Below are 21462 nucleotides of genomic sequence, written 5' to 3' on the forward strand. Positions count from 1 at the left end.
GGGCTTTTTCTGCACAGCCTGCAGTACTGATCAGCTTTGGGCTCCTGAAAACAAACCTCGGTCCCATAAAAAGATCCATCTAATAACAGCCAAACACGAGAGCTGAGATGTGGGAATTCAACGTCAGCCTACAAGATGCTGTTTTCTACCAGTTATGGTTTACATTTTCTCTTTGCATACGCACATTTCTTCCCAAAACTCTGTCACATGGCCAAGTCTTGAAGTCTCTTAGGATAACCTCTCCTAACCAAGTTAGCTAGGTGCTGTCTGAACAAGCACAAAAGGAAAGCATAGCTAGATGCTGCCTACATGGTAGTGATTCCAGTTGGTCCGGATGACCTTAGAGGTCTTTTCCAACTTGGTGATTCTGTGACTCCACAATTCCTTTCCTCTCAAACTCCCAAAGCTTACTGCCTGAACTTAAGGACTGGATCTGGACCCCTCAAGCCCCAGGAAGCCCTGCAGGCTGTCTCTGTGGATGTGACCTGCCCACTCCTGGACAGCACATGCTTGGGTTAATATAACAGCTCTGTCAAAAAACTGATGAACTGAATTTAAAGACATTTCCTTATTGTCCTTTCATGGTAAACAGTGCTGAAAATAGCCTTGAAAATAGCCTTCCTCCTGCACACACACCACCAAAGCTACGCATTTGCTATTTTTCCCCATTGCACTAAGAGTACATTTTCTACCACAGATGCTGCTTCTGTATTGTACAACAAGGGGCAAAAATAAAGAGGAACATCCAACCAACCACCCCCTGCTGCTGGCTCCCTTAGCCCCGATGCCACAGCACAGGCACAGCCACCTGCAGGGCCAGCAAGTCACCCATCTCACCGCACCGCCAAAGAGAAGGGTCCTGTTTCCTTTCATGTGCAGATACCCACGACCCCACCAATCCTATCATAAAGCCATAGAATGACTTGGGCTGGGAGGGACCTCAAAGGCCACCCAGTGGCTCCCCCTGCCATCCACCAGATGAGGTGCCCAGCGCTGCACCCAACCCAGCCTTGAAGGCCTCCTCCCAAGTCCCTGTTCTCCAAGAAGACCCTGAGATGGTTTCTGCCATCTATAGCTGTCTGCAACAGCAATTCTTGGAGCTCCTGCTGTCACTGCAAGTTGATTTCCAGTCCAGCGTCTTTACCAACCCACGTCAGATGTCAGAATTCTTTGCAACTGCAAATTACGGATGCCCAGGCTAAATCTTTTTCTAACATGAAAAACATCCATCAGCATCTACTGAAAAGCTTCTTTTTTCAAGTGTTTATAACTGTGTGGGCTCCTGGAAGTGCTGTGCTACCGTTTTTGTAAAGGACTCCAGGGCCAGGCAGAAAAAGCACTGCAAGATTTCGGCATGAATGGAAATAAAGGCACTTCAGGCTGGGTTTGTTCCCAGAAAGACAGCTTTCAAAGCATGCTGGCCTTCAAAACAGGCTGCACGCTCAGCACTGGCATGCAGACAGCAAAACAAGTTCATTGCACTTTGGGAAGTATCTGTTTCTGTTTAAAGAGATCTAGTTTCTGACAGAAGTTACTTGCAGCAAACCACAGCACTTTCAGTCAACTTCCTTCGCTCCTCCCCTTCTCCCTCCCCATCCAATTCTGTATCACACTGAAAATCATTTTCAGTGTCACGTTGACAGCATGGCAGGGTCTCCCTTCTGCTGCTGGGCTTCTGAATTCAAAAGCAGCTGCATCAAGAAGGTACTCATCCATGTGCATCCCCTTATGCTAGCTAACATACTCAGCTTCATGAAGAAAATAAGTCAGGAGGAAAATTCAGTATTATGTCCTTACAAGCTGCATTTCCTCTTGCTGTCAGAGACTTACACGCACAGAAATTGCACCAGAAATACGTTTTGCCAAACCATCCCAGAGGTCAGCTTTTCTCTGTTCATTTCCCACCTTTGCCCAAACCAGGTCTGCTCACCACCCACGGAACAAAGTCAGCAGTAAAGTGCTGTGTGCAGGAGAAACTCCAAGATCTTTCCCTAACAGCTCAGCATATGGAAAGAAACCAAATGCCTAATGAGACAGAAGTGCTCCTGGACAATAGCAGTAGTAAGGGCCATACTTTAAAATCAAACAGAAAAGCCCCAACACGTCTCTATCAGTGACAGATCCAACAAAGAACACTCACCAAGGAGCAGATAAGGGCCCCTTGCTCACCAAAAGGAGCACGTCGCAGTTCCCACCTGCTCTGGCACAAGGCCCCACAAACAATATTTACACTGGTTTCACCAAGGTAAGAATGGGCCAGTGACTTCACAGGATTTATTCAAAACAAGAGAAGAAGAGGTTTTCTTTACAGATAACCATGGAATACATCAGTATGGAAAAGGACTAGGTGTTCTCATTGACACACAGATTGCAGAGCTGCTGCTTCCACCATGAGGCCACATGAGAGAGAAAAGGTGCCCTGCTCCCTTCTGCCTGAGTTCCAGCACGGGGAGCAGAGCCCTCTCTCCTTCCTCACCGCTGATGAAGGATGGAGGCAATGTATCTGCTCGCCATGCATTCAGAAAGCACACAACAGCAATGAGAATGGCCCTGCTTAGCTTGTAGAGAGCTGCATCTCATCCATCCAGCTGCTATGTGGCTTTTTTGTTACCGGAGACAAGACAGAAAACAATTTGCCAATAATTACAGAGGTAGATTAGCAGAGAGTTAGAAAGAAGTACCAGCTTCCAGTGAGTTTTCCCATCTGTGCTTTTCAACACCACCACCAAAACATGTTCAAAATACAGCTTCTTTTGTACCAAACACGACACTGTACTGGAAAAGTAAATGGTCAATAAAACTTGATTAAAATTATTAAAAAAAAAAAAAAAAAAAAAACAAAAAACCTCCATTAAAATGTCTAAAAATATCTTGCAGAAATTCCTGAATCATGAATTGCCTCCCTTCTCACATGTCAAAAATGCCACCCGGATGATTTAAAAGCCTTGTATTTTGAAAGGCAGTTGCCTTGCTTATTCTAATGGTAAAATCAAATATTGTGGACTAGGAGTTGAGCTAATCAGTACCCAGCTTTAACAGTGATTCCTTAAATCACTGCTACAGAGAGCTCCAGGGCGATGGGAACAAGTGTCAAAGAATGTCTCTTGTTTCTCAGCAGATCAGGCTTTCAGCTGCCAGAACCCCTCTGAAGCAAGCTGAACTTTATCAGCACTTGATTCAGCCTTGTGCAGTCTCTGCTTAGAAAGCATCTCCTGTGATTCCCATACAGCATCATCAGCTGAGCCAAAGGCTCCACCAGCTGCATGAGCCCAGCCCCACGAGGAAGACATTTATTGCAGAGGCTCACACAGACACTGTGTGGATGTACCACAACGTATTGCACTGCCTTCCAGTTTGGAGAAGCTATGCCAAAGAGTCCTAAGCGTCGCAAGGTGGAAGAGCTGTCAAAACACACCAGTGCTTAGACCTAATGAACGTGACAACCCTGATTTTCAAAGTGCTTCGACGGTCGAGGCAGAAGTCTAAAGACAATAAAAACTGATTTGCTAGCAATGTACATTTCGGAAGCCGGGCAAAGTAACCTTCCCGTGAGTATAGATGTCCTCATCGGTGCCTTGGTTTAAATGCTTCACCAAGTTTTTCTCAAACAAGAGAGGGTGGTAAGCTCCCATGGTGCAGGCACGGTCGTGAAACTTCTGGTAGTAGTGGCAAATGTCCGTCTGCCGCTTAGAAGGGAGAAATTCATATACATCCACCTCATTGCAGAGCGCCATCATGATCACGATGCCTGTGCAGGGAGAGACCAACGTCAGTGCGGCCCTGGGAGCACATAAACCACTGCAGTGAGGTGAACGGCCAGGCAAGAAGCATCCCACTCCAAAGGGAAGGGTTTCCTCCTTCCTAAGTTCAGTAGAAAGTGGGAGAAAACACACCAGGCTGGATGGGGCTGTTCGGTGCAGCTGCAACACAGCTGATGGATTTGACCACAGTGAGCTGTTTACAGCGACAGCCATGCTGTAATTACATGGCTGTATTCTTATGCAGTTGTCTTGCACGTGTGATGATGTAATTGGTACAGTGCAAGGGCAAGGCAGGCAAAGAAAACGAGGTGTTTAACTGGCAGAAATCATAGAATGGCTTAGGCTGAAAGAGTCCTTAAAGTCCATTATGTTCCAGCCCTCTGCCGTGGGCTGGCTGCCCCATGAGGTCAGGCTGCCCAGGACTCCTTCCAGCCTGGCCCTGAGCACCTTCAGGAATGGTGCACCCACACTTCTTTGGGCAGCAGTGCCAGGGCCTCACTGCCCTCTGAGTAAAGAATTTCTCCCTAATATCTAATCTAAATCTCCCTTTAGTTTAAAGCCCTTGTCCTGTCACTATCAGACCACGTAAAAAGTCAGCTTCTCTGCTGTTTATCCCCTCCCTGTAACTACTGGAAGGCTGCAGTAAGGTCTGCTCTGGAGCCCTCTCATCTCCAGACAAGCCCAGCTCCCTCAAACTGTCTTCATAGGAGAGGTGCTCCAGTCCTCTGACCATTTTTGTGGCCTCCTCTGGACCTGCTCCAACAGCTCCACATCTTTTTACATAGACACAGAAGGTGCCTGGCAGAGATGGGAGTAGAGGCAACAGTGGAATACTGGCTGAAGTGCAACAGATTGATGTCCACATAGTGAACGAGACCACACTTCTGTTCTGTGACTTCAACATACATGTGAATCCTGAGGTCTGTTCCTTCTAATTGACATGGCCATGAGATTTACCTGCTGAAAACAAGGAAAAGCTTTGCAATGGAGGAACGCAAAGTGAGCCTCTTTGCTGGGAGCCTGGATTTAGCATGCTGACAAGAAATCAGCATAGTGAATCAAAGCGGTCAGTCAGACCACCCCCAACCCCGTGCTGTGATGAGGCCTTTAGCTGTATGTTTTTCTTCCCATATACATATTAGGTAACCACTCAGATTTAATCTACAGTAAATAAGTAAGTCTGTTGACTTATTTCCCTGATGAGATCTGAACCCACAGGAGCTTTATGTTCCTCTCTGCACCCCACGTAGTTGAACTGCCCTGGTTTTAGGAGCCAGAAATCCTCAAGAACATCTCGATGCTGCATTCTGCTCACCTATTCCCGCATGGAACCAGGCCATGTTTTTAACTGCTGTTCCAGAGGGGTGCTGCTTATTTTAACACAACCAAAATGATACCTTTGAGACACGATGCTTGAATTCTGGCAAAAGACAAGCACTGCAAAAGCAATTCTGATAAGCCTTCATACAACATAAATCCATAGCTGTCTTTGAAAATGGCATTTTGAAGAACTCTTATAAGCTGAACATGAAGTTTAGAAGGCAGTTATCTCACCCAACATTCCTGAAGACGGTGGGTTAGGCTGAATATGCTCTAAGGAATTCTCCTGCAGAATATCCCAGAGTTGCCACTGCATCTTTGGATTCAGGATATAGAAGGGCTGCTCTGGATGTCTAATGCGATACAACTTGTAGGCTTCAAAAAACTTGTAGTCTGGTTTTTGGTACCACTGCAAAACAGAAACAAGAGGTCAGATGGTTTTATCTGCAGCATGCCCTTGCCTACAACCAATGGCAAACAGGAAGGCTATCAGTGAGTTAACCTGCTGCTGCCAAGGGAAGAGGTCCTGCTGGATCTCTGCATGCTGCGTGCTGCTCAACCAAACCTGCCCTTCAAGTCTGTGAGGGGACTTGCCTTAATGAACAGAGGGGGAAAATCCCTATCTCCTCCCTCTGGCAGAGAAGGACTATTTATAAGTCAGCTTTCTTGTATCATTTCACTCTGCAACCCCCACAGCCAACGATATTGAGAAGTCTGTCTCAACGTTGCAGACCCCCTCGCCTCTCCACTTTGAGCACAAGGCATCCCATGCTGCAGGAGAGTTCCCACAGCACCACCTCCTCAAGCAGGCCGGGCTCATTTGCATCGTAACATTCTACTTTCAGTAAAAACACTTGGAAGGACATGTTTCCAGAAAGCTGTTCTGATACCTTTTCCTATGCCACAAATACCCCATCCTGGTTTCACTGACTTTATACGGGCTGTGCATACATCCTTACACCACTTGGAGATGTGGGACTGGGCAAAACATTTGTACTTTTGTACTGCCAGAGGGACTGCAATGCCCACAAGTGAAAATCTAATACAGGGAGGTGACGTTAGCTTACATCTTCAGAGCTATCCCACCCCATCATAATGCATGAGGTAAACAAGAATGACCTCAAAATGAGTGGTTGTTCATATTAGGAAGATGCAAGCTAAAAGCTGCACTTCAAAGCATGCATCTGATCTTATTTACAGAAACCTCAGCCTTACCTCATGTATTTCTGCATGATACGGCGCTGGATCCCAGACAATCAAGATTCCAGTGTTATACAGAGCATCCTTCAGGAACTGCTGCTCCTCAACAGTGACCAGCTGGAACGACACAACAAACACAACACGTCAATACACACCATCAGCATCAGCAGCGGAGGAGCAGCGAAGCCCACTGAGCACAGCTACAGCCACCCCTCTGCTGCTCCCAAAGCATGTCCCACAGCACACAGACAAGGACATGACTCCTGCAGCCACCCATACACCGCTGGCACAGTCTCCAACAACCTGCACTAACACAGGTTTGCCCTGAAAAGCAAGCACAGGCCACTGAGACAGAAGCTGGTCTTTTGCCCTCTCTGCCCTCAGGCTTAACTTGCATCAGCAGTTCTTTACAAGCTGTGCTTGTTCACTGTCATAAAAATCAGCTCCCATTTTCCTCATGCTCGCAGAGGGCCTAATTAAGAGCTACTCCATTTACCCTGAAGTATCTAGGCTGCCTCCAGCAGCAAACTGATCGCCTCTGCTAACCAGTGCTCAGGGACACTGCGGCTGGCCCAGATGTCTATTACTCGAAAAGCAAAATGGGTTTCCTCACATCTGTTGCCAGCTCCAGAGGATTAGGCTTTCCCTCAAGCACGAGCACTGCGTGGCCTCATTTCCTTGCAGCAGTGGCAGTATCTAGGTCACCTGCTGACAGTGTGCCCCCAAGCTGGAGTGCAGTGCAGCTCCTGTAGGCCCAGGCAGCTGGCGTGGGCTGCCCCTCAGCTGGGTAAGGGTGGGATGCCACGGGGCAGAAACAGGGTGAGGAAAGCTGCCGTTTTGTTTTCATTTTCCTGTTTCCATTGAAAGGCTGGAAATCTTCCAGGAATTTTTTCCAGGGAAAGAAAAAAGAAAGAAAATGAAAGCTGATGTGAAACACGTGGAAGGAGGATTCAAGAGAAGCTGAGCAGCAGAGGAAGCAAAGGTGGGCCAAGCACAGCCACGTGAGCCAGCAGAGGCACACCAGCCTCCCAAGGGCTGCCCAGAGGCACCAATGCCCAGCTGTAAGAGGCCAGGTGGGGCTCTGGCTCTGGGCAGCCCTATGCCCGGGCATACCTTTAGTGCCTATCAGTTCTGTCAATAGAGGGACTGATTCTTTCTAAGTACTTAAACACCACTTAAATTGCTACACAACTTATTTGTCTTGCTCAGTCTTTTGATTCTAATGAGCTGACTAATCCATTCATTTACTAGTTGAAGTTGTTCTTTAGCTAACTCATTGCTTAGCAAATATCTTGTTAGTGCTACCTGCCCTCCTGGTACAATTACCCACCAGATTATAACGAGCTCCTGCTCTCCAGCTACTGCAGTTTCTGCCCTGTAATCCAAACATGCTCTCTTTCAGCCATCACAACCTTATTTCACTCCATGGGTGTACTATCTCCTTTTTTCTCCCTGCAGACTCATTAATGCCAATATCAGCAAATGCAGCAATGGCAGAGAACTCTCAGTCACAGCCAAGGAGAGCTGTAAACAAGAGCTAAGAGGAAGCCCTTGGTAATCTGCTCCCTGGTCAGCTCAGCTGAAAGGAATCGTGTCCTACATAACGACATTAGTATTCCCCCCACAGTGTCCTCAGCACTTATTTCTGTAAGATGTGAGAACTTTCCCAGGGCAAATTGATGCTTTGCAGAAGACTACAGGAACACATGCCATTAAAAAAGCAGGACAAAGGGAACAGTCAAGGTCTGAGAAAATAGGCAAGGGAACATTAAAGAATTTCTCTATTTAGAACAACCACCAAGCTTGTGGACCTAGAAGCCCATCCTCAGCTCTGAGGATCCCAAACTTCTCCCCTGACACTATGATCATCCCATTAATCTTTCCTTCTTAAATAGCTGTACAAGATACCCCACTGTACTGTAAAAATCTCCAACTTGTGAACAAACTAACAACTGGGTACTGTTCCCAAATCTAGCTGGTTAAGTTTGTTACAGAAAATACATCGGAACAACTATTAAGCAACTCAGGGCCACTGGCCACCCATGCCAAAGGGACAGCAACGAACACAGACTAGTTTGATAGATTAGATACAGGGCATCCCACCTCCTTCATTTGAGGAGTGGACTGAGGATGGATCAGTGGCAGGAGCCAAAACAAGAGCTGCCAAGGGGGACAGCAGCAGTGCTCACACTTAGCCCAAAACTAGAGCGGTCACACGGCGTTGTTGGTGCTATCCTACACTCATGATGTTACCCTCCTCCCTGTGCAAATAACCCAGGTCACGTACATATTTTCACTGACAAACAACTTTGTATCACAGGAAGAGCAGCAATTGGCACTTTCTTCAGAGCAAGATTTCTCAAGTGATAACGCCTATCTGCCATCGTAAAGAGCACAAAAGGAAGAAGATAAAATACAGAAAGGTCAAACAGGGCAGAGGAAGGATGTGAGCTGCCAGATGTGGCTGCCAAAAAAAGACTGGCTGAACAAGGACAAACCGTCCCACATCCGAGTGCTAATTGAACACAGGGGAACTGAGAAGAGCAAGCTGCAGAGCAGAGCACAGCAGGATGCTAATGCTCCGAAGTACATTTCTTGGGCACTTATCTTCAGCCATTTAACGAGCCTACTAATACGCTATATGCAAAATCTCTGAGCAGAAAAGCAGCACAACATCCAGCACGTGGTAATTTTAATGCAGGAGCCTCAGAAGGTATCTGAGCAATGGGGAGAAGGTTTGCCCGTGTCCCTGTTAGGAGGAAGGCCATTCCCCACCATTCAGCTGGATTCACCCAGGCTGCATGTGGCTCTGGGCAGTCTGATCCAGTAGCTGGCAATCCTGCAGATAGCAGAGGGGTTGAAACTAGATGATCTTTGTGGACCTTTTCAACCCAGGCCGTTCTACGATGATTCTGTGATTCAGCTCCCAAGCAGAAGAGAGACATGGAGCTGTGCTACGCTTGGTCTGTTTGAACTTTCATCACACCTACCTGGGAATTAACAAGACGAATCGTTGTTTTTTGACCCACGTCTTCTTGAAATCCCTTGACAGGAGCCCCATTAAAGCGCAAGACGGCATCATGGCTGTCTGAAAGCAGAACAGAGTGAAAGCAGTGAGCTGGCAGCTGGCTTTGGAGCTATGGAGACTTTCCATGTGACCACATGCACCAGCAGGCATGGTGGGGACGGGCTGACAGTTGGACTCGATGACCTTGAAGGTCATTTCCAACCTTGATAATTCTATGATTTTATAGTTTACACGCACAACTTGAGCCAGACACCAAGCATTATTACACCTCAAGTGTACACTTAAAAATGGTGTTTGATGAACTCATTGTGGCATCCTGTCTGACTCCCAGTGGTTGTGTTGCGCTCAGCATTTCCTCAATTTGGTTTTTCACTGGTAACTCTCAGACCTTGTTACCATCAAGAACTCATCAAGACAAGCACTGCCCATTAAACAGGATCTCCCCATTCTGATCTACCACCCTTCTTCCTCATTTAATGTGATTACACAGACAAAATACCCCCAGCCCTTTAAAGAATAATTATTCAGCAGTCTCTTGTGCTCAACCAAGCTTCAAAGCAAAGGCTTCATTTTAAGATTTAGTTCCTTTTTGGCACCTTCCCCCAAACAAACCCCAATTTTTCCTCCACAGAAATATGTCAGACCAAAACTGGGGAAAACTGTACATGAACAGAGATGCGCTCCTAAATGTCTCATTATTCACAGCACTCAGCTGAAGGAGCAGCAGTGAGACTGGGCTCCCGAGCAGCCAAAAGCATGCAGAATCATTAGCAGAGATGCCTACTTGAGCTAACAGGTGCCAGTTTGTGATTCAGACACAAGGCCTGCTAACTGGGATGGCAGCAGGGTTAATGGCATTCGCCCAGGGCACATTACACAGTGACCTTTCCAGAATTCATCCAGTGTGATCTGGAACAGACTGATGCTTCAGCCCAGGGGACAGACTAGGAGGCTGCAGGCACAGACATTGCTCTGCACACTTGGCATGCTCTCCACTCTGCAGCAGCAGAGGCACAGCCCTTCCATTGCCTGGCTGTTCGCATCCCAGATCCAGCACTTGCATGCTGGATTACAATGTGCTGTGACAGCATCCTCAGCTCCTGAGCGGTCCCATCACAGGAGTCAGCACAAACACTGCTGGAAACAAGCCATCAGGGTGACAGGAGAGCATCAAACAAGAGATCACTTCTGAGAAAGCTCCAGCCCAGAAAGGTGCTCAAAGTCAGGTCTGCCTTCCTCGCACTCGACCCTACTTGGCCTCAAGAGTTCATCAGGAGGCTAAAACAATGACATCAAACAAATGTCAACAGCAGTTTGTGTCAGGAGGCAGTGCTGCCCTGGTTAATGCTGCCACCGCCCTTCTTATCACATCCTTCAGTGCACTTCAACACAGCTCATGCTGTTCATCCTCACCCAGCACCTGCTCCCTGCTCTGAGGGGCACCCACCAGGGACAGCTTCTGGGTACGTGCCAGCACAAACCCTCACCTCCCCACAGCAGCCTGCCACTGCAGCTGAAAGGTTTCCCTCAGTTGTTCCTGAATAATGTATTAAAGGGTTATCTGTCTACTTGTTTCAGAGGATGAGGGCTACCTCCAGCTTAGTACAGGCCAAAGGGACCTGATCCAGCTGATAACTTACAAACACACTGAAGTACTGAAGCCTGCAAGCAATTTCTACAGGAGAGAGCAATCATGCATACTCCTTCTGCAGCGAGTGAAGTGCAGTGTGAATCTTCACAGAATCCCAAACAATAAGCAGTGAACAAAGTGGGACTGCAGCCACAGGAGAATTTTCTGCCAAGCATAAAACCCAGACCTGAAGGCTGGACAGACCCTGACGCTGCTTCCTTAACGATACAAAGTGTTCTACAGTATCCACGCTCGCTTCTTTGCAATCCACACTACAAGACCAATGCTTCAGCATTTGTTACTCACTGTACTGACTTCAGATCAATATGGGCAGACAGGACTTTGCAAAGTATCACCAAACTCCACACAACAAATGGAGCCCTCCAAAGTCCGTCCTGTCCTGTGGCCGTAGCACAGAACAGACCTCAACTGCTGGACCACTCACAGTCAGCTGCCCTGCAGGCTCAGTGAGGCGGTGCCACTGTTGGATGATCACAAGCAAGAAATAGAGGAGACCTCTGAAGACTGCCCAGGGCCACTGAGCCGTCCGCAATCTGCAGATTGCTCAGGACTGTGTTCAGTGGTTGTTTTTTTTCCCTTTTGTGCTTTAGTTGTGTTGGTTTTTTTGTTTTGTTTTTTGCTATTTTTGTTACTTCCTTCTCTGTAGGAGTTTCTACTAATAAAAAAAGTTTCTGCCTCTTAAGCGTGCAATGAACACATAAGCATTACTCAACCCATCCCACACCCTCTCAAGAAACAAACATTTGAGGTTCCAAACCTCTTCCTGGTATTCAGTATTAGTTCTAGTTTCTGGTGAGGTCAACACAACCATGAAAGTTAAAAGGATTCACTATTAAGGAACTACCTGCACAGAAGTCACATCCTCTCAACTCAGTCCAATCCTTTGCACTCCCCCTTGGGGCTTACCCATTTGGCTAAATATTTTTACTTGCTGTTTTCCTGCTGAGGAAGTGTTATGGTGTTATACCATAATCAAATCTTTACAAGGTTCCAGAATTAAGACTGCAGCTGTTTTCTATCACAGTCCTTTTCATTTCTGAGAAACTGCTGCTGCTATCAGCGGTTGCTCATGGGAGCAGGCATGCCCAAAGGCTAACACTCACAGGCACTGTCACCTACAGCATCATAAGGAAGCTTACGATGTGCAGCGTTCACACTGAGAGAGGAGAAGAGCACCTCATCCTTATTCCCACCTCCTCCTAGCCTGTACTGTTCACCATCAAAGAACTGCAAGGATAGATTCCAGCTTATTTTAAACACCTCTGTGGCTCCAGCAGAGTAAGAGCATGACACAGCGTCTCTTCCGTTCAGTGCAAGTTATAAAACAGCATTGCTTGATTTTATCTTAGTAGAAAAATACCAACCTATCTCTGGTCCCAAGTGAGATGATTTCAGAGAGCCTGCTGAGGACACAACAGCACAGCGGCCCAGGCGGCCCACTGTTTCATTGAGGCTTTTCTCTGGCAGGTAGTGCTGCCATTCTGAGGAATTGAAGGGCCCATCTGATCCCTGTATCATGGTCACGTTCACCCTGTCCCGCAGCTGGCACAGCAGCTTCTCTGGGCTGAGTTTAGCAGCATTCATCTTCCCATTGTAAGTCACGTTGTACTTGTTCATGGACAGGTAGTTCTTCCTGACCTTCTGCAGCCTGGGTATGAGGTTTCTGGATGAGCTGTCCTTATCCCATACCTTCACATGGTCTGCTGCTTTCCTGGACTTCTCCACTGCTCCAGAGGTGATGCCTTTTACTTTATTTTGGTTGTTGGGCAAAGCTTTAGGCATCTGACCCATTTCACCAGCAGCTTCGTGGAAGAGGCCCTGTGATTTAAGTAGGTTCCATTTTTCCAAAGTCCTGTGAACCTGTGCATCATCACTCCTGAAAGGAACATAGTAGCTTCCTCTTGTCTCTTTCCACAGGCAAACTGTCAGAGCTATCAGTATCACCACAAGAACACACATAAATTTTTTCAGCACATTGATGTGAACCATAGTGTACGTTGCATCCAAATGGGACAGAGAGCTCAGGGCAGCAAGCTGGTCCTGGGGAAGAGAACATCTCAGTCAAAGGTACACATCCACACATGCATATAAAAATCCCACACAGCAGTTGAGGCTGTGGGTGTGGAGTGGGAGAATGCAGCAGCAATTTTAACACCTCAACCCATTTAAAGACCTCATTTCAAAAGTTCACCACTTCAAATGTCAAACAAATAAGACTTGAAGTGGCTATTAACCATCACGTGCATGTAGCAGTGACCTGGGGCTGCTGTCACTGAAACATGTTTAACACAGCTAGAAGCACACTGGCAGGAATGTAGGCCTCTGTTTTGCTCTCCTCCACCTCCCATCCCAATCAGTCAATATGCAAATCCCACCAGCAGCAATTCCAGAACTGAGCTGTCACTTCATTACAAGCCTGAACACTAACCAAGCACATAACGAGGCACATAACCATGCAGAAAAAAACTGAGTTCATGAGCACCAGGAGTTTCATCAATTGACAGCCAGCTACTACACAGGGAACTTCTGCAAACCCTCATTGGGCTGAGCATGCTCCTGGTGGGAAACCAGCTGCTGGGAGCCAATTAAGCCACAGCACGGCTGTGTTCACAAATGCTCTTTGATAAATGTTATTCAAGGTACGTTATCCTTGCAGGTAGTAAGGCTAGATCCTGTGTACAGCACTGCCCATCTCCTTATGCAGCACCTTGTGTGAGCAGTCACCTCCACCTCCCACCAGCTGTGCTATCAAAGGGAACACTCCAACAGCAGATGGCTTTCAGATGACTTTGCCTTCATGTCTTTTCTACAAAACTGTATTCCCCAGTGAAACAGTTTTATACGAACCACCTCCCAGTGGTGAGACCTCAGGAGATGATTATCTGCCCTAGCAGGGCTCTTGCAGCAACTCTCTCCACAGACAGCTTGCTCACAGCAAGCTATGCTGAGCTGTGATACATCAGAAGCCACCAATACCGACATCCTACCTGTTGGACAAAACAGTGGCTCTTCCACTCAAGTCATTTTTGACTTTTGGCAGATTTTTGTCCAGGATTTAAGGCAGGATATCTCCAAACACAACAGCTGCATGAGGCACTGAAGAGACTCAAGAAGCACCTGCAATAAATACATAAATAAATAAATAAGAAGAAGAAATAAAACTATCATGGAAGAACCTCGTGGTTTCAAGATGAACGTGCATTTCCTCAGATAAGTGCAGCAGTCCCATAAAAGCTGTCATCAGGGCACAAAGTGTCAGCAGCAGAAACATGAATAACACATCAGCTTTGTGTGTCCATTCTCTCAGTGAAGTAAAAACCCCGGTGCTGATGGTTAATGCGTACAATGAGCATTGCTAAGAGAAAAGGAGATGAAAAAACTTAACTTTTCCCAAGAAAACATCTTGCTAATTGCTCTTCAGCAATTCAGGTGCTCCTCCTCAAACACAACTGCAGACAACTCCTGGCCTTTTTTGGAGCAAGAAAGAGCGAGCAGTATGAAAAATCACTTTACAACATATTACTTTATGCACAGGCCCTCACAAAATACTGTCTAGACAAATCTTTTGACCTCACAGCTTCATTCTAATCAAGGAAATACTGCAAGAGCAGGCGAGATTTCACAGGGTGATATGTTTCAAGAAGTAGCTTGCTTCTGCAGAACACCAAGTCAGGACAATGCCATGTAAGCTAAATTACAGATGTACAGTACACAGCATAAGATTCTATACATCTAATGCTGACTACTCGTATTTTAACTCTACTAAGAAACTCTGAAAAACCCAGTGATTTCACACAGAGCAGCCCACAGCTGGTGGGCATCCTTCTACCCCCTCTGCGCGCAGTTCCGCTGCAGACAGCAGTGCTTTCAGAATCTATAAATAGAGAGAAACAGAAACCCCCAAATGAGCCATGCAGCACCAACCAGCTCAGAGCAAAGCTCCCAGGCTCCTTCCGCCTCCCTTCCAGCACACACTGGGCAGGCTCCTAGCCAGACTTCATTCGCCTTGTGCTTCTTGACACAACAGCGAGGGGCTGATTTCCAGGAATCTTCAGATGTAGGCAATAGCAGAATGTCTCAGCACTGCCAGCTTGTGTTCCCCATAGTGAGGAGCACGCAGAGGAGCCTAAAAATTTACATTCTGCACTTCACACAATGCAATTCCCACCTTGATAACTGTGCACACTGCAGTGGGAACAGTGATTTTGCTTTGACTTGTAAGTAAAGAGGCTGTTTGTTGTTTTTTTGGTTTTTTTTTTTTTAGCAAGGGGAAAGGCAGCCTGTTCTCAAGGATAGCACTCACAGGCTTAACCGCCCAGGTGGGCAGAACCTCCCTGCTCTGGCATCCTGGAGGCTTTCATCCCTGCAGGGAGCTGCAGCCTGGCCTGGCCTGGCCCAGAACCCCAGCTCATGGTGCTGGTGCCTGCTGAGTGGTACAAAACAGCTGCCCCAGCCGGGTAGAGGAGGACAGCTGGCAATCTGCATTTCCATGACCCACAGCAGATTTACCCTAGAAACGCTTACCACAGCAGCCCCACTGTGTTAGACATAATAGCCTGGCAAGCTCTTATCTGTTTTCTACAGTGATCAGTAAAAAGCTTAGGGATCAGCCCACAAGGATGCCCCCGCACGCACACTCTGGCCATGCAACCCTGCAGACCACAGCTGGATTGCTTTGGTCACCTCCCAAGCCCATTCACCTACATCCTTTGGGGCCACATTCCAAGGCCCCAGCTCTGTACTGCCTGCAGTGACTTCAGGCCATGTCGCAAGTGGGGCTGACTCAAATCTGTTCCGTGGTAATAAACCAAAACCACAGAGCTTTATGCCACCTCTGCTAACACAGCATCCTTGGCTGTCGTGCTGCCCAGCTGCCTGGGACTGCTGGCTCTCTGTGGTTTTCCAGTTCTCCCTCTGGTCCCACCAGCCCTCAGGATACATGCCTTGCCATTCCTCTCCTCCTCAGATCAGTTACTGCAGTAGAACAGCAGGTACTAGGAGTGATATTAGCTTGTGGGAGCCCTGTGGTGTTGTGGAATCTGACGCCTTGCTTCTTACCTGCCAGGCAATTCCTAAACCAGCACAGGAACTTTCTTACCCCATGACAGCTCAGGGTTTTCCCAAGGCTCTCACCAAACACTTGAAAACTCAAGCACACTGCCTCCCTTTCGATGGGCTTGCTAACTTCTTAAAACAAGAAAAGAGGAAAAAGGCAAACAGATCTGAAATGTGATCCTCTTCTGCAAACAGAGGATGAGATGGAGGTGCAGAGCAGGACTCCTTCCACTCAAAATAAAGCGATACTCCCAAGGAAACTGAAAAGGGGAAAAAAATAAAAGGATTTGAGAAGTTATCTAAAGTTCCCATCTGTTCTTAAAATCTCCTGTTCCTGTCCTGGGGAAAGAGATCATCAAGACTATAAGTGTAAAGAAGCTGTGACTGAGTCATTTTATAACAGAAGAAACAGTGTTTTTCATAGACTCATCAGGTGAAAACTGATAATACATTAGAAGTGAACACACTGTTCCTCCCAGAGCTGTTTCAGTTCCCTCTGACGCTCTGTCCAACCTGGCCTGTTAATTCAGCTGCATATATTTCCGTTTTGTAATTAGATAAACAGAGTAGACTCACTTACAGCAATTCCTTGCTTTCTCTCAAAACATCACTGCGCTGTGAAAATAAAACAGCTGTTGAGCCATGAGCTGAAGCAAGCACTTCCAAAGTCAACACATGCAACAAAAGAGAGAAAAAAAGTGAAGAATGAGCAGAAGTGTTTTAAGTGAGGAACGTGGTTAAATTTCAGATGACACACGAAGAAGCCACACAGTCTGGAGGGAGTAGGCTGAGAATACCATGCTTATCTCAGCAAGGCACATGCCTTGCTTGGTGGGCTGCTCACACAGTGCCTCCATGAGCACAGGGACAAGTTCTTGGCTGCTGGGAGCAGCACTGCTCCACCACAACACTGCTTCCTATACAGGTCACAGCTGCCTGCCTGATATTTCTCATTCACAGTAAGGGGCAGGGAAGGGACCTGTTATGGCCTCAGAGCCTGCGGGTAAAGCAGGGCTCTGACTCCACGTCCCCACTCAGATGCCATCTCCTGGTGGGAGATCACTTCCAGGGATGTCCTGGTGCTCATTCTGGGCTGGGAGAAGCTCTCAGAGCTCAGCATAAAACAGAAGTCAGCTCACGGTGGGCACATGCTCATGGGAATGTGCTGTGAGCAGCGCTGCCATTGATGACTTTTCCAACAGTAAAGCCTCACTGCAGTAAGAGATGTGGAAAACACTGCTGGTAACAAACCTTTCCAACTTCTGAAATTGCACATTTCATGATCAAATTCAAAAAAGAGAAAGGAAGTGGGTAATGCCACCCAATAACCACCGACTCCCAAGAGTGTAACTTTGGCCAAATCACAGAATTGTAGGGGTTGGAAGGGACCTCCAGAGATCATCGAGTCCAACCCCCATCTGGAATCTGGAACCCTCTGACATCACAAATTTATCAGTGAGGCTTCCATCATCAGCCAGCTTTACCATAACCTTTCCCACACCAAATATTCCTCTGAGCTAAGAAGACAAGGGTTTGAGCACTCATTTAGGACTATTTACTTTACATTATGCCTTCAAATTAAACACCACCACTTCCTCATTTTCTCTATTAATGTGTTCCTCTAGGGCACTCATCGTTCAAAATAAGGGCAGCACTTGTTTATTTTAAATTAGCAGCACGCAGCAAGCCAACACTTACTGCCTCTGCAAATATCCCCACTCACCAAGACACCCAACCAGCATTCCATGGCCCCAGGACAATAAACAGCTCTGTGCCAGGCACTGCTCAGCAGCCGCTCAGGGTAAGGCTTCCATGACGCCAGCCTCTTGCAGGTGGGTGTGATATCTCTCCATCTCTTCCAGGACCACGCAGTCACTCTTTACAACGTGCTCAAAGCAGAACCTAATTCAATTCAAACAAAGGGATTGGAAGGAGCGTGCAGAACTGCACATCTACTGTTTCTGGGCCCGGCCCAGCGGCGCTGCTCAGATTTGGTTCTTTGCTTCCCATGCAGAGCACCCCAGGGCAGTGCTCGTCACCACAGCTCCCCCACGATGACAACCATCGCAGCCCACCAGAACATGTCATTTTCAGAGAATGGGCAAAAAGAAGTTATTGTACACAAATTTCTATTACTTCTCTGGCACAAAAAAAAAATAAAAAGTCAAAATATTCCCTTTCAATGCAAGGAACCTGAGTATAGGAAAAGAAATATCCCCAGGAAGCTGTGAGCACTGAACATAAGCTATTGAGGAAATCTGCATCCAGGTTAAGTGTCAGGGAGGAGCTGCTGTAACAGACACGCAGGAATCCAGATAGCAAAACACACCAAATGTTGTTCACTGTCGAAGCAGCAGCCAGGTTCTCAGAAGCCAAAATATCTGCAGTAGCAGATGTCAAACACACGTTGTGCCAAGGCAAGTCGGGGAGTCACGTCCTCACGCTGCAAGCTCGTGGTCTATCTGCCTTTGGATGCGAACACCAGCAAGCACAGCTCTACCTTGGCTTTAACCCCACACTGACATTTCAAAGATAAAATGCAGGCTGATAACGTTAAAACGAACGGAAATATTCAGCATAAATCTAAGCATCTACGTATGCTTAAAGCCATTTCGAGAGCTTAAAACACTCCTCCCCCCTGCACCCAAAGTTTCACATGTATACTTACAAAACCAGAAAACGTTATTGAAAGTTTCCTGATGAAGGCTTTGCCTGAAACCTCCTTGCTGTTTTTCTCAGCACCCCCATAAGCACAAGGGAAACCAAACACATGAGAGTGCTGCCCATCCAGAACTGATGGCTGTGCCCCTGCTGAGAGCCCAGCAGCAGCCATGCCATGCACTGCACAGAAATCCACCCAGCAAACATTCCCCTCTGCCTCTTCTCCCGTCACAAATCATGGCAGCATCACAGTGAAGGATCATGGTGGTCATGGGGCATGACACAAAGTGATCTGAAGTGCAACCAAGCAGTTAAGGAAGGTAGACGCAGTTGCTGGAGTGAAGAAAACACTATGCTAGGGAAGCTGAAGGGCAACAAAGACCACTGCAGTTTTTAGCCTCCCTCTTTCCTGGAGTGGAGCATGCAAAGCACCACGACAGCCAACCTCAGCACAAATGTGTTTTTTTATCAAAGCCAGGTAGCGACTTGCAGGCGTGGAGGAAGAGCTTTAGACAGACCAATCCAACAGAAACATGGGCTGCTCCCTGAAGCAACAAAGGAGGCCCAGACATTCCTGCATCCCTCCGCGCAGTGCTGGCTCAGCACTGGGTTCAGCACAGTGTTGTTGCAGGCTGACAGCTCTCATGTGACCCAGAACTCCCAGAGACAGGGAAGGCACCCACCCACCCCCAGGAGAGCCAGAAGGAGGGATGGGGCACCGAGGGGAGCTTTAGCCAACGCCTGACTCCTTCACAGCCAGATGAGAATGCAGCTCCCAGGAGCGGGCTGCACAAACACACAGCACTCTCCCCTCCCCTTGGTGCCACCTGGCCATGAAGTAACCAGACTTCTTCTTTCTGCACAGAAACTCCCCTAAATAAAGAAGTCAGGCATCTTTTGTGCCCAGGACGTTCAGTGCTACCAGTTATGACACTCACTTCGCTCCTGACTTCCACCTTGCTTTCTGAGCAAACTGCCAACAACAGAGCACCTCCCCAGCTATTAACAGCTGGAGGAACAGCTGTTGTTGGCCTGAGGTGAGTACACACACAACAGCATTAATATACAGTTTGTGCCCCAAGAGGAACCCATGTTTATCTCTACAGCAATTTCTACTTCTGTAACATCACAGATCAGCTCTATTTAAATACAGCGTTAGCCTCTTGCTCTATCACTGGTTTTGTCCTTAGGTCAGCCATCTCACTGCACTGCCAGGACTGACTGTATCTTCTTCATTGAGTGAATCCTAAAAGGAAGCAAGCACTCAAAAACATACATGTAGCACGGGGAGCAGCTGATCCTTGCACTCCTGTTGGCATCCTATGCCATGAACTGCAGTCAGCCAAGTCGCTGGAGCACTGCAGGATGTGAGGCCATCCTGGAGAGCTTTTCCTTGCCTTCCAATCATCTTGAACCTGTTTGATTTGCAACTGCTTCCCAGCAAGTGTGGGAGTGATCTGCAGGGCAGCTTCAGGAATGTGCTCCTGATCCAGAGGACTGCACTGCAGCAGGAGGCTCTGCCCTCAGCATTAACTAAATCCATGGTGCATCACTCTCATCCAGGAACCCAAGCCTCAGAAACCACAGTTACTTAAAGTTGCATGCCCATGAACCAAACAGAGAAGGCCAAAGCACTTCACTGAAGCTTCCTCCATCTCTAAGAAAGGAGACTGAAACTCAGCATCAAACAGTCAACATTCACACGAACCAGACTTTCACAAATCACAGAGAATACTGCAAAGCTCTCCTCTCAGACTGGGCAGCAAACCACAGATCAACAAAATGCCTTAATGGCTTGCACAGATAAGTAAACATGCTAAAATCAACTCAGAAGCAGACATATATGCTTATCTGCAGATTAGAAACCCGGATTACCTTCACCTGCAAGCAAAATCCAAACGAGCTCTTGCACGGCAGGCTACCACAGCTGCTACGGCTCACAGGAAGTCTGCAGGGTCTGGCTGCTTTCAGGCAAGAGCTGCTGTTTTCATACTGCCGTCATCTCGCACCCAGCAACTTCCCACACGGTGCTCGAGCCTGCAAAGCAGATCTCATGTCACCTCCAGCCTCCGTCCAACCAATGTGAAGCAAGGCAGATTCTCCCTGTCGCTTAACATTTAAGCTCAGCTCAAAAGTGGAAAGCACTGGGCTTAAAGTTCACCTGACTTCAAACAAGGCTGACTTTGATCTAGCTCAGGCCAAGCTTTAGGTTAAAGTTACTCATTTATTTTATTTAAACAAACCTGCCTCCTTTTACTCGATTTTAAGGGGAAGCCCCTATCCCCATTTCCCAGCTGAGGACAGGCAGCCAGGAAAAGGCAGGAGTTCAGGCCAACAGCTAGAGAGCAAAACACAGCCACCCGTACCTGTGCTGCCTTCCAGGCTAAGGGGCTCTGAGCGGGCCCCAGGAAGCAGCCCAAGTGCTCACTTTCTCTCTAGCCAAGGCAGCCCCTCCAGTAGTGACTGTGTGGGAAATAAAAAAAATCCAAATTATTTGGGAATGCTAGCATAGTCAGCTGAACCTAGCTGACCCTTCATCTCCATGAATCCAAGTCCTCCTGAGGAAGGAATCCTCCCCAGCAGTGTACCCCTGCTCCTTCCCACAACTTTCCCCATTCCAGCTTGTCATAATGGGATCCATGGTTCCACCACACCATGCCTGAGCTTGCCAGGAGATCTGAAGGCACACAGCAGGGCCATCGTGGGGTCCGCCTGGCAAATCTCTGGCACAGGACTGATTTCCAACACAGGCAAGAGAACCAAAAGTCAACTCCAAACACAGTCTG

General features: G+C 47.5%; 1 protein-coding gene across 15 annotated transcripts in view; it reads right to left on the bottom strand.

Annotated features, from left to right (window-relative positions):
• Positions 1 to 2246: 2246 nt before the first annotated feature.
• The window catches only part of ST6GAL1 (ST6 beta-galactoside alpha-2,6-sialyltransferase 1), a 39630-nt gene continuing 20414 nt past the window's right edge, over positions 2247 to 21462 (bottom strand). For 10 of the 15 annotated variants that reach the window (XM_042878178.1, XM_042878172.1, XM_042878176.1 and 7 more), the window contains exons 3-9: positions 20552 to 20713; positions 13948 to 14077; positions 12325 to 13000; positions 9272 to 9369; positions 6297 to 6398; positions 5316 to 5490; positions 2247 to 3748 (exon numbers count right to left, since the gene is read on the bottom strand). In XM_042878178.1, coding sequence (XP_042734112.1) covers positions 3507 to 3748; positions 5316 to 5490; positions 6297 to 6398; positions 9272 to 9369; positions 12325 to 12949 — 1242 coding nt within the window. In that variant the 5' untranslated portion in view covers positions 12950 to 13000; positions 13948 to 14077; positions 20552 to 20713 and the 3' untranslated portion in view covers positions 2247 to 3506. Of the gene's footprint in view, positions 3749 to 5315; positions 5491 to 6296; positions 6399 to 9271; positions 9370 to 12324; positions 13001 to 13947; positions 14078 to 16595; positions 16654 to 17738; positions 17918 to 20551; positions 20714 to 21042; positions 21140 to 21462 lie in introns of those variants that run through there. The other 5 variants (XM_042878187.1, XM_042878175.1, XM_042878186.1 and 2 more) reach the window with 5 other exon arrangements.

Source organism: Lagopus leucura, unplaced genomic scaffold (genome assembly GCF_019238085.1).
Source record: "Lagopus leucura isolate 7727_CA_CO unplaced genomic scaffold, USGS_WTPT01 Super-Scaffold_100021, whole genome shotgun sequence".
Lineage (NCBI taxonomy): Eukaryota > Metazoa > Chordata > Aves > Galliformes > Phasianidae > Lagopus > Lagopus leucura.